Source organism: Chiloscyllium plagiosum, unplaced genomic scaffold (genome assembly GCF_037043375.1).
Source record: "Chiloscyllium plagiosum isolate Xiang-an unplaced genomic scaffold, Cpla_swu_hap1 HiC_scaffold_39, whole genome shotgun sequence".
In the NCBI taxonomy this organism is placed as follows: Eukaryota; Metazoa; Chordata; class Chondrichthyes; order Orectolobiformes; family Hemiscylliidae; genus Chiloscyllium; species Chiloscyllium plagiosum.
In genome coordinates, this window is record NW_028270177.1 from 19,343,084 (window position 1) to 19,360,391 (window position 17,308).

Here is a 17,308-nt window from a genome sequence, read left to right on the forward strand (position 1 = left end):
GTGGACGGGCCACCAGCTCACAGGAGAAATCCTCATCAATGCTGGTTGAGTTGGGCAGCTGAGCCCCCCATTAGATTAACTCTCGGGACCCGCATTATGAGCAAGGCCACGCCCTTTCACCACCATTTCCATTCACTTTCATCAGGAGGTGCTAGATAACCATCAGGAACAGGAACAAAGGCCAATCTTTCCACCCCTAAACCAGGTACATTGTAGAACTGCCTAAACAGAGACACGTTAATTTGGCACAGTATGAAACCACCCTGCTGTGTGTAACTTAGCTACATGGGCCAGCTAGGAGGAGGGATGAATTAGCAAGTCCACTTTGTTGTTTAGAGGCCCAATTACCCATGAAAATTTACAAATGTTCCTTAAGCTCCCAATAAGACCATGACACGCTGACATCACTGTACCTCAATTTAATAATAATTCAGTGACAACTTTAAGTTTTATCAACCACTGATCCGAAACATCCTGGTCACATCTTAATACTCCCAATTTGGATCAAGGGATTTCCACGTTTGCTACTTTTTTTTCTATATTAGAAAGGCCAGGAGTGGTCAGAATAAAAAAATTGTAAAACAGTGCCGATTTAATATTTACACTAGCAATAATCGTGCTTTGCACCAGCACAAAGCTTTCAAATTACGACCCACACTATAAGAATATTCCAAATCGATGCTTATGATATTTTGTAGTTATTTCTTGGAGGAGTGTTGACAGATGACCAGGTGTGAGACAGGTTTACAATGAGTGCTGCATTCCGTCGACACAATGGACTATTTTTCTGCCACTATTACAGTAGTTCAGCCACGCTCAAATTTTTCACAGTGCACTCACCTTGCTCGCCTTCAGCACGGTGATCTGTTCCTCATATACAGTATCTTTGTTCTTTTCTAAGAAGCCCTCACACTGGTACTCAACCTGGTAAAGACCATTTGGAACAACACCAGATTTAGGTTAATGAATAATCTGCACAACTTCCTGTAAAAGGTCACAGTTCAAGATTGACCCAAAACAAAACGCAGGAATTTGGAGATCTGTGTGACACAGCAATGCAAAGTCAATGGAGTGGAGAGCACTAGATCTGCTATTAAGAAGCTAAAATGTGCTTCACAGTCATAGGAATGGTAAACATCAGAAGAACAAACATTCAAACAAAACTATTTTTAGGAGAATTGCAAGTTCTATATTTCTATCCAAGTTTCAAACATTAGACAGGTTAATCATTAAGATGGAAATATTCTTTAAAAAAATCCAGATATGACTGATGCTTCTCTGCTATAAAGCTTGAAGCAGCCAGATCTGAACCAGATTAATCTGCTTTCATACAGTGTACAGTAATCAAACTCACAAGATTAAAATCTTATTGGGAAACAGTCAGGCAGAGAAACAAAATATTTGATACTATTTAGTGACAGACAATGGAAACAACTTTCTTTTGCTCTTAAAACTACATTTCTCCCTCAGTTTCAAAAGAAAAGTCGCCACTGACCCAATCTCTCAGCACAGAGAGACGACTGGTGGTGGCGTAACCTTAGAGTCACCATGCCTTGGATGAAGGGACAGATCGAGAAGGAAAATCCTTCATGGTACCCTCAGCCAGAAACTGAACTCATGCCATTGGCATCACTGCATCACAATTGAAACTTTATTGCTGGAACAGCACAGCAGGTCAGGCAGCATCCAGGGAACAGGAGATTCGACGTTTCGGGCACAGGCCCTTCTTCAGGCCTGTGCCCGAAACGTCGAATCTCCTGTTCCCTGGATGCTGCCTGACCTGCTGTGCTGTTCCAGCAATAAAGTTTCAACTTTGATCTCCAGCATCTGCAGACCTCACTTTCTCCTCACTGCATCACAAACCAGCCAACGGAGCTAACTAGCATCAGCATTGAGGAGCAGAGACACAAGTGAACCTATTGAAGGACAGCCTAAAAAGTCCTGGAAGAATTGGAATGGGTTTTATGGTTGGGAATACAGATCTTACGAGAAAGTGAGGACTGCAGACGCTGGAGATCAGGCCTGAAAAATGTGCTGCTAGAAAAGCGCAGCAGGTCAGGCAGCATCCAAGGAGCAGGAGAATCGACATTTCAGGCATTCCTGAAGAAGGGCTTATGCCCGAAACATCGATTCCCCTGCTCCTTGGATTCTGCCTGAACCTGCTGCGCTTTTCCAGCAACACGTTTTTCATACAGATCTTAGGCCAAGGCTATTGAACAGTGCAATTTTATTTTTGCCAACTTTATTTCTCTCCTGAAGGTGCTGAATTCAAACAAACAGTCTGGCTTCAGTAGCTGACTGCAGTGGTCACTATTTAGGAGGAGTTTATTTGACCGAAATGGATAAGCATGGGTAAACAAGTGCACGCGCATTTCCAGCTGTGGTCATGGGATAATAAACAAGAGAAAGATTGCTCTTGACCAACACAGTCAGAGTTTAGGAATGATTTTGAAGGGCAGAAGATTAAAAAAAAATAAAATCCGTCAGTGCAACCAACTGTGAAGCAGGTCAAAGAATTGGGATCTTTATGTGACAGACAATCCTCGTTGAATTTCAGTAAATTAACGTGAACTTGCAAAAAGAGATAATTTACCATTGCTCTAACTACCTGGTCACCAAAGCCATTCTTTTATTCCTTGCAAAAACGGAACAGATCAAGAAATCCAAGGAATAATGCAACTGAAAAGCCCTTTTACCTTGTCAGCAAAGTGCTGGATGATGAAGGCCTTGTTTGATAAGCGTGGTTTATAAAACAGCGCACTCTTGTTTAAGTGAGTGTTATAAAGCTTCTGAGCCCACGTGTCATCAGATCCTTTGGGCATCTTAATGTAAAAGAAAGAACAACGCCAGAGATCAAGAAGGATCAATATGTGCTTTTGTAAAATTAGAACAAACCTCAAGTGACAAGTACTCTAAACTCCAGGGGTGAAAGTAGAAACAAAATACTGAGGATGCTGCAGAGGTGAAATCAAAAAGAAAGTGGAGAAACTCAGCAGATCTGGCAGCATCCATGGAGACAGAAACCAAGCTAATATTTCAAATTCAATATGACTCTTCCTCCGAACTAAAGGAGGGGTGGAGATATTAATGGGCTGTAGGAAGAGATGGGTGAGGAGTATGTGGTACAGAAGGAGAGGGCAAAGAAAGGTTCGAGTGTCAGCAAACTAAAGAACAAAGGTATCAATGAACAAAAGGTAAAGGGAGGGGTAAGGGTTGTAGAGAAGAGACAGTGCAGGCATTGGGAGGTGGGGGTAATAGCAGAATGTTACAGATAGATTTTTTACAGCAGCTCCTCGGCTTCTCCAAGGCCAACTCTGTGCTCCGAATTTGGAGTCACTTGATTTCCTTCTCTAAGGGGCACAGAGAACAAGCTGGATTTGTTTTTCTGCAAACAATCTCGAGGCTTTTGTGATTAATTTACATAGTGCCGGCCCACACATTTCCAGATTCAGCAAACTTCAATTTAGAACTTGCTATGGCCAGATTTCAACTCTGGCTGTGGTCTGCCTGCATGCACCGCAAATTGACTACCACGCCAGTTTATAATTTGGTCAAAATAACAGCCAACAATCTAACAGGAGTGGAAATCTTTCTTAGCTGAACAAGTCTGTCAAAACTAGCTGGACGAGGTGCCAGGGCTCTGTTGTCTGGAAATACGGTGAATGTCATATCTTACATATCTTGGTCAACTCGAACTGAGGAAGAAGCTCAGTTACTGTGATGGGAGAACACTGAGGCAAGTGACTCATCACTGAATACAGGCCAACCCATGTACAGCTGTCAAGGCTTACCTTACACTCTTCATCTAATAGGTCCAGGATGCCAAGTTTAGCTTCAATTAGGTTGATACAAGGCTGATTGTCATAAAAATCTATGAGTGTCCATGGAATCTGCTCCTTCATATACTCTTCCTGCTCTAGCTTGAAGACATGCTGGACAGCAAAGAGAAAGCATCTGTTAAACATCCCTGGTCTCCAAACTGCTCAATGTATCAAATCAGGTCCAAGTCAACCATTCTGAAAGGGACAGGAGTCATATTTATGACAGGAGAAAGGGTCTATTCCTACAGCACGACACAGTGACTGCACTCAATGCTGCTGAATAGTTGTTGGGAACTGCATTGATAATGATCACGTAGTTTTGGGAAAGTACATTAGCCTCTCAGTAAAAAGCATTTGAATTCATTGGATGTTGAGGGGAAGGCTATTCGCACTTTTACAGGACAGCTTGTGTTATTTAACCTCGATGCAGATATCAGAAGGTGTTTATTCTAACCACTATTACTTGGCCATGTGCGACATTTAGTTCAGATTTTCTCTGCCGCCCATTATAGGGAGACAACATCCCTGGATACGGTGGGCAATTTAGCATGGCCACTCTACCTGACTTACACATCTTTGGGTTGTGGGAGCACCCATAGGAAATCCACACAGACACTGGGAGAATGTGAAAACTCCAGACAGACAGTCGCCCGAGGGTGAAATCAAACCCAGGTGCTTGGCGCTGTGAGACAGCAGTGTTAACCACTGAGCCACCATACTGCTAATTCTTTAGTTCGGTGTGTCAAGCTGACCACTTCCTTGGCCTTTCTTGGGGAAACCTGCTCTTGATGTTTACAGGTCAAGCATTACAAGAGGAGGCATTACACCTGAATGAACGCACAAGATGGCGTTTGTCACATCTGCTGGCCATTGTACTAATGGACCATCTTCCAGTCCCACTGACTTCCAGAGAACTGAAGGATGGTTTTAACTGCCAGCCAATAAAACATCACTTACTCAATATCACTGTCCATGGGGAAAATCTAACCTCACGGACAACAGTACAAAGACCAGCACCAGTTTAAACAAAAATTATACTAATCAAGACACAAAGACATAGTACTCACCATGTTAAACTGCTGCTGTAATTTTTCGTTGGCATAATTGATGCAGAATTGTTCAAAACTGTTTATTTCAAAAGTCTCAAATCTGTATAAATATTCATAACATTAAATGCAGTGAGCAACTGAAACTTCACTTTGAAAATAAAACAAACAGATTGATTTCTGAAAGCATGCATATTGTGAGCCTGGGCTGTTAGCTTTATCTGGCTTGGTGTTAACGTGAGATTAATCAGCTATTCTAGAAACTGAGGTGTTCAAATTGGCCAGTGTAGTCTGCTGAAAATATTCTGACAAAGATGACAGGATATCATGTCAATGCAGGATTAACTCGGAATTGTCATGAAGTAGAGGGCAGATTCTATCTCCCATGATGCCTGTATCCCTATTGCTGCCAAACTACACAGGGAGGTGGCAAATGGACTTGGAGCATCTCAGACAGGAATACATCAACAGAGTGATGGCCCCACACTCAGAATAGTTGGTGAAAGTAAGCAACAGCAGAAATTCAGGAGTGGCCCACTACACACACATACTCATCAACTGATCAATTCCATCAGACTGAGAATGAAAACAGCGGCAATTCATGGTATAAGAAATAGATTCAAAAACATTGTCATCTACTGTAATAAATGCTCAGATCCACAGGACATGTAAACTATACTGAATTCAAAACAATTGCCTTTAATGACATTCTTTGGAACATGTGCATAGAACATAGAACAATACAGTGCAGAACAGGCCCTTCGGCCCTCGATGTTGTGCTGACCAGTGAACTATTCTAAGCTTATCCCCCTACACTATCCCATCACCATCCATGTGCTTATCCAAGGATTGTTTAAATCTCCCTAATGTGGCTGAGTTAGGGCATTCCACGTTCTTACCACTCTCTGAGTAAAGAACCTGCCTCTGACATTTGTCTTAAATTTATCACCCTTCAATTTGTAATTATGCCCCCTCGTACAAGCTGACGTAATCATCAGAGGACAAAGACTTTCACTGTCAAAACTATCATCCTCTGATCATCTTGTATGTCTCTTTCAAATCCCCTCTTGGCCTTCTTCTTTCCAGAAAATAGACCCAAGTCTCTCATTCTTTCCTCATAAGAGCTTCCCTCCAGACCAGGCAACATCCTGGTAAACCTCCTCTGCACTTTTTCCAATGCTTCCACATCCTTCCTGTAACAGGGCGACCAGAACAGTACACAACATTCCAAGTGTGGCCACACCAGCCTGTTGTGTAGTTGCAGCATGACATTGAGGCTCCGGAACTCAATCCCTCTACCAATAAACACACCGTATGCCTGCTTAACAGCACTATCAACCTGGGTGGCAATTTTCAGGGATCTATGTACATAGACTCCAAGATCCCTCTGCACATCCACACTACCAAGAATCTTTCCATTGACCAGTACTCTGCCTTCCTGTTATTCTTCCCAAAATGAATCACCTCAGATTTAGCTGCATTGAACTCCATTTGCCACCTCTCAGCCCAATTCTGCAGTTTATCCAAGTTTCCCTGCAACCTGTAACATTCTTCTACACTGTCCACTACTCCACCGCCTTTAGTGTTATCTGCAAACCCATCCACCTATGCCTGCATCTAAATCACTTATAAAAATGACAAACAGCAGTGGTCCCAAAACAGATCCTTGTGGCATACCACTAGTAACCGGACTCTAGGCTGAATATGATAAAGGTACAATTGAGGGAATGGCTGCTTAAGATGTGAATATGAGACGAATTCTTGGGGCAAAAGGCATCAAAGGGAGTTGGGAGAAAACAGGTACTGAGTTGGATGATCTGCCATCACCATACTGATGGAAGAGCAGGCTGGAAGGGCTAATTGGTCTATTTCTGCTCCTAATTTTGTGTTTCTACAATAAAATATGAGAGCATGATAAAGGTGCAATGCCCAAGTATGCTGTAGCTACAAGAGTACAGTATAGGTTTACAACACATCTGAAATCCATCTCTTTTAGCCTTCAGCAGAAAGAAATAGTCAAATCACTCAATTCAGTTTCTCCTGAGCAACTCCAAACTATGAAATAAGATGCAGCAGGGAAAGTTAAGGGAGCCCATCAAGTACAGAATAGCTTGGAGACAGTACACAAGGGGATAAGACAATGACAGACACTATTTACAGGATCTAGTGTAAAGTATCCCAGGCTAAAAGGAAAAAATGGATGCGACATATTAAATGAGTGGTGCCAGGTTGGGATGGTGGTAAAAGTCACCCAGGAGTCATAGAATAGCACAACACTTCACATATGTGATCAATGCAGAGCAGCAAGTAACCAATGGAATGTGAAATTAAATAGCCAGAGCACAGAACATGTTGGAGAAGGTTTTTTGTTTAAATTGTACAGCGCTTGGTTCAGTCCACAATTGACTTACTACATAAGGTCACTGAGCTGTGCAGTAAGACTGTATCAATTTGAGCTTTCATGTCTAACATCAGGCAACTAAGTGGTTACTCTAACAGTGTAATAACCATTCAACTTTAATCGATTTATCCTGGTTTTCAAATTCCTCACTTCCTTACCCAAACCTTCTCAAAAGCAACAATCCAAGATCACGGGGCTTCCCCAGTTTTGATCACTTGATCACTAAGGCCATGTATCAGCTGCCAGGGCTCGCTCTTCTTTGTCTTCAAATCTATCTTTTGATCAACTTGTGATCGTACCATCTACAGCTCAGTGTCAAATCAATAGTACATGTTTCAAGATACTAATGAGTAATGATAAAGGATCTGTATAAATGCAAGAAGCATTACATGACAGCTGATAATATGGAAACAGTTAGTCTGACAAACCAACCTTCAACAAAATTATCTTTTATTCTTTCACGTGATAAGGGCATGACCGGCAAAGCCAAAATTCACTACCCACATTTAATTGCTTCTGAACTGAATGTCATACAAGGCCATTTCAGAGGGCCAGTTAAGAGTCAGTCATGTGAATGTGCGTTTGAAGTCACATGTCAGCCAGACCAAATAAAAGTGGGAGATTTCTTTTTGCAAAATAGATCAGCAAATCAGAGTTCTCTTTTAATGACGTGCTCACCATTACTGTGATCAGCTCTTATTGCAGATTTATTCATCAAACTTCAAATCCATTACCTGCTGCGTTGGGATTTGAACCCATGTATTCATCAGAACTTCGGAGTTACTAATCCAGTATGATTATCACTACACTATCACCTCCCCTAAAGGGCTTCCCAGGGTAGATTAATGACCCGTGGGTTCAGCTTTATAGAAATCAAATTTGGTACCAAATGCAAGCAGCACAATGATCAAAAACATAGAATGGATTCCCAGACATTGTACCGGAGGCCAAATATCCAAACGTATTTGTTCAAGAATGGAACGTTGAAAGGGAGAAACTAAAGGGGAATTTTTGAAATGGAAGAGACAGGAGGGAATAGTATCTGGGTTTTTGTGAATGGATGTACCAAGGTGGTGATAAATGATCATAGCCAACTGCCTTCACTTTCTTCAAACACTTAAAATTTCACCTCACCCTAACCAAGATCCTTATCTACTCCGATCTAACTAACTTTGGCAACAACCTGTGTTACTTTCCTTGACTTGCTTCATCTGGAATCTTCCATCAGTATTTATTTTAAACGGAGATCCCCATGTATACCATCCAGAATCAAAATCTCATTCCAAGCTATATTGTAGAACACATTGTAAACCACTACCACAAGTGACCACTAAGTTGCCTTGTTCTTGACATGAAGGGAATTCATGCTCTAACATAGAATTTCATGTGAATTGCAGAACAGTGCAGTGGAAGCAACCAGATGTTATGCTTCAAAATCAATGTGTACGTTCTTCAGAGAAAATAACGGCAGACCATTCCACTCACCCGTATATATCCAGCACACCGATAAATGAATGTTGCTTTACTGAAGCTTGCAGAGCCTGGTTGACATGGAGTACAATCCAGTTGAAGAGACTGGCATAGATATGTTTTGCCAGAGCATCTCTGGCATTGATGGCTTGGAATTTGGGCATGGGCTTGATGTAGGTCTCTGAGCCAGTGACAATCTTCCTGTGACACAGCCAGTGAGACATCTGCTCATAGTCCACGCCCAGCAGCTCACAGAAGATGATCAGGTGTTCAGTGTTTGGCTGTGGAGTCAGAAGAACACAATACCATCAACTTGCGCAATTCGGTCAGCTCACTTCCCTTCAACGTCAGCCAGCTAAGACATAAAACAGCATTATTAAACCTGTAATATGATCAAACCCCCCCTCCCCCCAGTCACACAAATACAAAATACTGCGAATACTGTAAATCTGAAATAAGAACTAAGGGTGCTGGGAAAACTCAGCAAGTTTGGCAGCATCCGTGGAGGCAGAAACAGTGTCAAGGTCGAGTCTACAGAATTGGTTCTGAATTGAAATGTTAGCTCTGTTTCTCTCCACTGATGTTGCCAAGACCTCCTATGTTTCTCCAGCAATTCCTGTTTTGATTTTACTCCAATCATATGGAAGGTGCAAATTTCAGCAAGCAACTTGAATGCATGTGGTGCTTTATTCAGCTCCTGCCCCCAATGTCAGAACTAAACACAAAGAAAACAAATTACAGTGGGATGCTGGAGATCTGAAAAAGACACAGAAATTGCTGGAGGAACTCAGCTGGCCTGGCAGCATTTGTGGGAAGAAAGCAGAGTTAGCATTTCGAGTCCAATGATTCTTCATCAGAACGGCCTTGAAATGTGAACTTTGCTTCGTTCTCTCAGATGCTGCCATACCTCCAGCAATTTCTGTTTCACATGACAATAGGAGACAGAATGGCATCAGAGATTGCCAGATTCATCCTCTGTTGTAAGCTTCTTCCTCTCCCTATCCTTACTAACTCAGAGGGATTATGCATAAATATTTTGTTTGTGGCATTTCCTCGACATGACTAAAATGGAACTAAAGAGAAACAGTACTCCTGAGCATGGTCCACATCACTAGCAGGTCTTTTTTAATTGCTCTTGTCTTTAAAAAGCATTGCTATAATTACAAGGTGAAGTGTTCCATCAGACAGTGGCTAAGCTCAGAAGTATCCAACAACTTAGTTACAGGTAGCTTTGGTACCTACAGGATTGTAAGTCAATCATCTATTTGTCTAACCTGGAGCAATTTGTTGAGAATTAATACACAGTTAGGGGAATAATAGGTTCCTTCTTTTCTAGTTACCATGCCTTTGTTAAATCAACCAACAGTGGGCACTTTTAACTTGAAGATATTACAGCGGGTATTCAGTACAGAATTCAGACACCAACATTAAAATCGCCAATGGAGCTGCTGACAAGTCAAATGACCAAAATCCCCAGATGAAGTTTTATTTCCAGGAGGATTACAATCCAAGATATTTTTGGAAGAGGATAATCTGAACATTGAGATTAAAGGAAAAATTATTTATGAATTCCATGAACTATGACAAATTAAACTTAAAGCCTGGCAAAGCTTCAGCTGGAGTCTGGCATATAAATTGGAAATGTTATCTTTTGTATTCTGTGTCACTCGGCATCTATTTGTCTTCCTGCTGTGATAACTGAGCTGCAAGGTCTAAAAAAACCTTCAGATGTATTTATTGTAAAGCTGATGCGACACACGATATCTTTAGGGATCACAGCCTGTCAATATTTGCACTCCCATTTTAAAACGCCCATGGGGTTAGGTAAAAGGGGGAAATGTTAACAGGTACTTGTGTGTTATTTAGTTGAAGGAACATGAATTAAGGCAGTGTTTACTGACAGCAGTAATACAAGCCACGCCCAGCCTTTCTTCACAACCAGTATTTAACTAGTTTGCTGACACCCACTGTCTCAATTTTTAAAAATTGCATCATAGAGGATGGAAAAGGGTCCCGCACCCATCATCTATCTTCAAACTTTTACCTCATGTCAAACATTTTCCCCGTAGCCTCGTACGATCTGATTGAAACTTACAGAAAACTGAGGGGCCAGATGGAGTGGAGATTAGATTAGATTTAGATTAGATTACATTACAATGTGGAAACAGGCCCTTCGGCCCAACAAGTCCACACCGACCCGCCGAAGCGCAACCCACCCATACCCCTACATTTACCCCTTACCTAACACTACGGGCAATTTAGCATGGCCAATTCACCTGACCCTGCACATCTTTGGACTGTGGGAGGAAACCGGAGCACCCGGAGGAAACCCACGCAGACACGGGGAGAACATGCAAACTCCACACAGTCAGTCGCCTGAGTCGGGAATTGAACCCGGGTCTCTGGTGCTGTGAGGCAACAGTGCTAACCACTGTGCCACCGTGCCGCCCTCAGATGAAGCAGATAGTTTGACGAGTAGGAGAGACTAGGACCCAGATACACATCCTCAAGAGTGTAGGGACAACCTTTTAGAATCCAGATGAGGAAGAATTTCTTCAGCCACGGGGTGATGAACCTGTGGAGCTAATCGCCACAGAGGGCTGTGGAAGCCAAGTAACTAAGTGCATTAAAGGCAGAGATACACAAGTTCTCAATTGGTAAGGGGATTAAGGATTACAAGGAGAAGGCAGGAGAATGGGGTTGAGAAATGTATCAACCATGATCGAGATGCAAAGGTGACATGATGGGCTGAATGGCCTGATTCTGTTACTATATCTTAATGGTTTTATGCTATGGCATTTTCAGTGCTCATCAAAATACTTATCAAATGTTTTGAGGATTCCTGCTCTTTCAGGTCGTGAGTTCCAGATGCCACCACCTTCTGGATGAGAAACATTTCTTCAAATCCCCCGGAAATGTCCTGCTCCTTACCTTAAAACTGTGCCCCCTACCCGTCCCCCATTTATTGACTTTCTCAGGGAAAAGTTTCTCCAGTTTACCCTCTCTGTGTGCCCCCCTCAGTCTAGCTTACAGCCACCACTAGTTTGAAGTATTATAATGTGCAGTACAAATAGTAATGTAAAGGAACTAGTCCCAAAGGAACATCTTGTAACTGAAGAACAGCAACAGCCCTTCAGCGTCACTGCACTGACAGCACTGTGATAAAACAAAATAACTGTGGATGCTGAGGGTCTGAACCAAACACAGAAATTGCTGGAGAAACTCAACAGGTTTGGTAGTCCTCAATTTCTGAACAAGTGTCACTGGGCTCAAAACGTTAACTCTGTTTCTCTCTCCACAGCTGCTGCCAGACCTACTGAGTTTCTCCAGCAATTTCAGTTGTGTTATGGATGGGTCTTTTTTTTTCCAAAGTATTTTACTAAAAAAGTAAATATAATTTCTCTGAATATCTTCTAAGAGTCTTTAAATATGTGGAGAATATAAAAGGTTGCATTGTCCAAAATTAGCAACGATACTTGAATTTTGACTTTGTTATGGTCGGTACAATAATTTAAAATAAACACTCTTGATTAAGTTAGAGACTTCACTAGAAAAGTAGATATACAAGTTTCCAGTGAATATGCTAATCTATTCAGCACCAATGTTTCACAATGTGATTTCAACGTAATCCAATCATTCAAACCAAAACAAACATTCATACAAGTTACACACCTCACAACAAAAGACTGCTTGAAGCATGGACATACAGACCAATGTACAATCCAGAGATAAGCTTGAAATTTCTCCAGTAAAACTTTGATTTTCATACAAGGCATAAGTCCAACCCTGATTCCTTTCATTTGTGGGCGGCACGGTGGCACAGTGGTTAGCACTGCTGCCTCACAGCGCCTGAGACCCGGGTTCAATTCCTGCCTCAGGCGACTGACTGTGTGGAGTTTGCACGTCAGGTGAATTGGCCATGCTAAATTGCCCGTAGTGTTAGGTAAGGGGTAAATGTAGAGGTATGGGTGGGTTGCACTTCGGCGGGTCGGTGTGGACTTGTTGGGCCGAAGGGCCTGTTTCCACGCTGTAATGTAATGTAATCTAATCTAATCTAAAAACAGGTGTGGGCTATATGTGAATAAAATGCAGAAGGGATATGTATTTCTTGGAATCTTGCAGATCTAACACCTTCCAGTTTATTTTGCCAGTGATCTCAGACTGGTGCCTTTCTTTTACAATTTTTAAGAAAATTAAATAGAAATAGCACCTACATTGCACAGTGCAACATATATGATATAAGCCCAGGCTGACAGATGTAATGTTACAGGAATGTTTATGGAATGCAGCAGCCACAGAAGGTTGGAGTAACACAGACCCCATTAAACCCAGGAAAGGTTGTGGCAAAAGTAACTCTAATAATAGCATGAAGATGGACTGCGGCAAACCAGGGAAGTCTTCTTGGCACCTGGGAGATGTGGTGACGCTTAGTTGGCCATACGTCTATTACGTATGTCTATAATAACATTAGAAATAAATAAGATATTCTTTTCTTTCTAAATGCTGTTTTATGTAATATTCTTTAGATTAGATTAGATTACTTACAGTGTGGAAACAGACCCTTCGGCCCAACAGTCCACACCGACCCACCGAAGCGCGACCCACCGAAGCGCAACCCACCCAGACCCATTCCCCTACATTTACCCCTTCACCTAACACTACGGGCAATTTAGCCTGGCCAATTCATCTAACCTGCACGTTTTTGGACTGTGGGAGGAAACCGGAGCACCCGGAGGAAACCTACACAGATATGGGGAGAATGTGAGGCGGGAATTGAACCCAGGTCTCTGGCACTGTGAGGCAGCAATGGTAACCACTGTGCCACCGTGCCGCCCGTATAATTCTGTGTATAATTTGGAACCCACTTATTTAATTTTCAGAATGAAACTCGGCAGGCAGTATGCACTGTACACAGCTGTATATTTGATCCAGGAACATTTGTATGTTATTTTCTATGTGCACATGAAAGAGGGAGACACAATACAAAGATTGCCCATACACAAATGCAAGAGACACACATGCTGCAACCCAATTAACTATGAATTACATCTGAGTTATTACCATTACATAAAGGCGATGCAACCTCTATTTAAACCACTGAATGTTTAAGAGCACTTTCAAAAATATGCATTTTATTAAATAAGAAAATAAACAGCAAAAGCCTGAATGTTATTCCAAAGAGGATGACATGTTGCAAAACGTCTATGGCTGAATTTCAATGCAACACTTTAATGAGAAGGCAAGGATTTATACAGATGAATATTCCCTTTATCGTCAATAAACAGTCACTCAGAAAACCACAGCGTAATGATTATGTTGCTGCAATCTCATGGAATAGACATTATCTGTTGAAAAATGAATCTCTCCCAAGACTCTGGCAGATGCAAAGGGCTGAGGGTCCTCCCCCAGAATTATTCCAGACTCAGCACAACATTCAAACAATTCTCCAGCAGGGCCAAGTTTCTGAAAATGTGCTTTTGTCTGATTTTCAATGATCTAATTGTGGATGAAATCACAGCTGCAACAGAAGGTCAAACGCATCCTTTAATTGTGGAAATTAGTTCAAACTCAGATCGACATTGCAAATCTTCACGTGCAAGAGGACGTCAATTATGAGCCGACACTACTGATCCAAATGTCTCCAGAGAAGTCCCTAATCCATGTAGAAGGCATTCAGCCATTGTCTCAACAAACAGGAGGCTGCTTGATTTTTATGCATGTTGATTGGTCAACACTCTGCCACCACTGCACGTGGAGTGAGAGAGAGAGAGAGAGAGAGAGAGAGAGAGAGAAAGACTGGGAATCTGGAGATGGGAGTAAGAGTGCGTCGAGGAGACAGGTAACAGGCAGGAACAGTTCAATCTGTGGCTCAGGGATCACAGAAACAGTACCAACAGTGGTCCTTGGCTCCCTCGGCTTTTTGAGTTCTCGGTTATTCATCGACCAACATCATTCACCGATATGGGGCATCCTTCCACCTATAATTACACGTAATCAACCTGCTCAAACATGTTACGACATATCTCTGGAGACAAGTGGGATTTGAACCCAGATCTTTTGGACCAGAGGCAGGGTCATTACCACAGAGCCACAAGATCTTCGGGCTCCTAATATTCTGCTGAAGACAATCAATCAGTTTCACCTCTCCAGATTTCTCCACTAGGTCCATACTCTCACACTGGTCGCTCAGCAACCGATTTTGAATGAGTCACTATTTCCTCCAATGGAACTGGAGACTGAAGCTCTCGTCTTTGGTCCCAAGCACGGGCACATTTCCTGACCTCAGGCTCATCATCACCTCAGGGGATCTCCCGTCCACCACCTCCAACCTCATAGTCCCACAACCCTGCACCGTGCGTTTCTACCTCCTGCCCAAAATCCACAAACCTGACTGTCCCGGCCGACCCATTGTCTCAGCCTACTCCTGCCCCACCGAACTCATCTCTGCATACCTCGACACGGTCCTGTACCCCTTAGTCCAAGAACTCCCCACCCACCCACGCCCTCCACCTCCTCCATGATTTTCGCTTCCCCGGTCCCCAACGCCTTATCTTCACCATGGACATCCAGTCCCTGTACACCTCCATCCCCCATCACAAAGGACTTAAAGCCCTCCGCTTCTTCCTTTCCCGCCGTACCAACCAGTACCCTTCCACTGACACCCTCCTTCGACTGACTAAACTGGTCCTCACCCTGAACAACTTCTCTTTCCAATCCTCCCAATTCCTCCAAACCAAAGGAGTAGCCATGGGCACCCGCATGGGCCCCAGCTATGCCTGCCTCTTCGTAGGATATGTGGAACAGTCCATCTTCCGCAGCTACACTGGCACCACCCCCCACCTTTTCCTCCGCTACATCGATGACTGTATCGGCGCTGCCTCGTGCTCCCACGAGGAGGTTGAACAGTTCATCGACTTCACCAACACCTTCCACCCCGACCTCAAATTCACCTGGACAGTCTCAGATTCCTCCCTCCCCTTCCTAGACCTTTCCATTTCTATCTCGGGTGACCGAATCGACACGGACATCGACTATAAACCGACCGACTCCCACAGCTACCGAGACTACACCTCCTCCCACCCTGCCCCCTGTAAAAACGCCATCCCATATTCCCAATTCCTTTGTCTCCGCCGCATCTGCTCCCAGGTAGACCAGTTCCAAAACCGTACAACCCAGATGGCCTCCTTCTTCAAGGACCGCAATTTCCTGCCAGACCTAGTCAACGATGCCCTCCACCACATCTCTTCCACTTCCCGCTCCTCCGCCCTTGAGCCCCGGCCCTCCAACCGCCACCAGGACAGAACCCCACTGGTCCTCACCTATCACCCCACCAACCTCCATGTACAACGTATCATCTGCCGTCATTTCCGCCACCTCCAAACTGACCCCACCACCAGTGATATATTTCCCTCCCCTCCTCTATCAGCGTTCCGAAAAGACCACTCCCTCCGTGACTCCCTCGTCAGGTCCACACCCCCCACCAACCCAACCTCCCCTCCCAGCACCTTCCCCTGCAACCTCAAGAAATGCAAAACTTGCGCCCACACCTCCCCCCTTACTTCCCTCCAAGGCCCCAAGGGACACTTCCATATCCGCCACAAATTCACCTGCACCTCCACACACATCATCTATTGCATCCGCTGCACCTGATGTGGCCTCCTCTATAGACAGGCCGCCTACTTGCGGAACGTTTCAGAGAACACCTCTGGGACACCCGGACCAACCAACCCAACCACCCCGTAGCCCAACACTTCAACTCCCCCTCCCACTCCACCAAGGACATGCAGGTCCTTGGACTCCTCCATCGCCAGACCATAGCAACACGACGGTTGGAGGAAGAGCGCCTCATCTTCTGCCTGGGAACCCTCCAACCACAAGGGATGAACTCAGATTTCTCCAGTTTCCTCATTTCCCCTCCCCCCACCTTGTCTCAGTCAAATCCCTCAAAACTCAGCACCGCCTTCCTAACCTGCAATCATCTTTTGACCTCTCCGCCCCCACCCTACTCCGGCCTATCACCCTCACCTTGACCTCCCTCCACCTATCGCTTTCCAAAGCCCCTCCCGCAAGTCCCTCCTCCCTACCTTTTATCTTAGCCTGCTGGACTCACTTTCCTCATTCCTGAAGAAGGGCTTATGCCCGAAACGTCGATTCTCCTGTTCCTTGGATGCTGCCTGACCTGCTGCGCTTTTCCAGCAACACATTTTCAGCTCAGGCTCAACGAGGCAGCATAAAACTTGGCATTCAATTACACTGAGCTGGAGTCTCCATCCTGATCCTATATCACTCAACCAGTCACTTCCATCTTCCCAACGTAAAACCATATGCCTCTGCCCCTACCAAAGGCCAGTAACTGCCAAAACCACCATCCATGTAAGCTTCAGTCGAGATAAATCATTTTACTGTTCAGCCATTGTCCATCCTTCCCAAACTGCTACCACTCAAAGATTTGCTGTTCCGATCCTGATCCAGATCACACTCATCCATGATATCTAGACGAGGCAACTGGGTTTGGGTGACAAGACTTAAAATTCTTACTTTTCTTTGGGTGCGGTCAGGCCCAGCTTACT

At 43.8% G+C, this 17,308-nt stretch overlaps 1 protein-coding gene across 6 annotated transcripts in view; it reads right to left on the reverse strand.

Moving 5' to 3' along the window:
* The window catches only part of myo5aa (myosin VAa), a 243,849-nt gene that overhangs the window by 116,256 nt on the left and 110,285 nt on the right, over nucleotides 1-17,308 (reverse strand). For all 6 annotated transcript variants that reach the window (XM_087981139.1, XM_087981135.1, XM_087981138.1 and 3 more), the window contains exons 10-14: nucleotides 8,754-9,019; nucleotides 4,889-4,970; nucleotides 3,792-3,932; nucleotides 2,697-2,822; nucleotides 841-924 (exon numbers count right to left, since the gene is read on the reverse strand). In XM_087981139.1, the coding sequence (XP_087837265.1) occupies nucleotides 841-924; nucleotides 2,697-2,822; nucleotides 3,792-3,932; nucleotides 4,889-4,970; nucleotides 8,754-9,019 (699 nt within the window). The remainder of the gene's footprint in view (nucleotides 1-840; nucleotides 925-2,696; nucleotides 2,823-3,791; nucleotides 3,933-4,888; nucleotides 4,971-8,753; nucleotides 9,020-17,308) is intronic.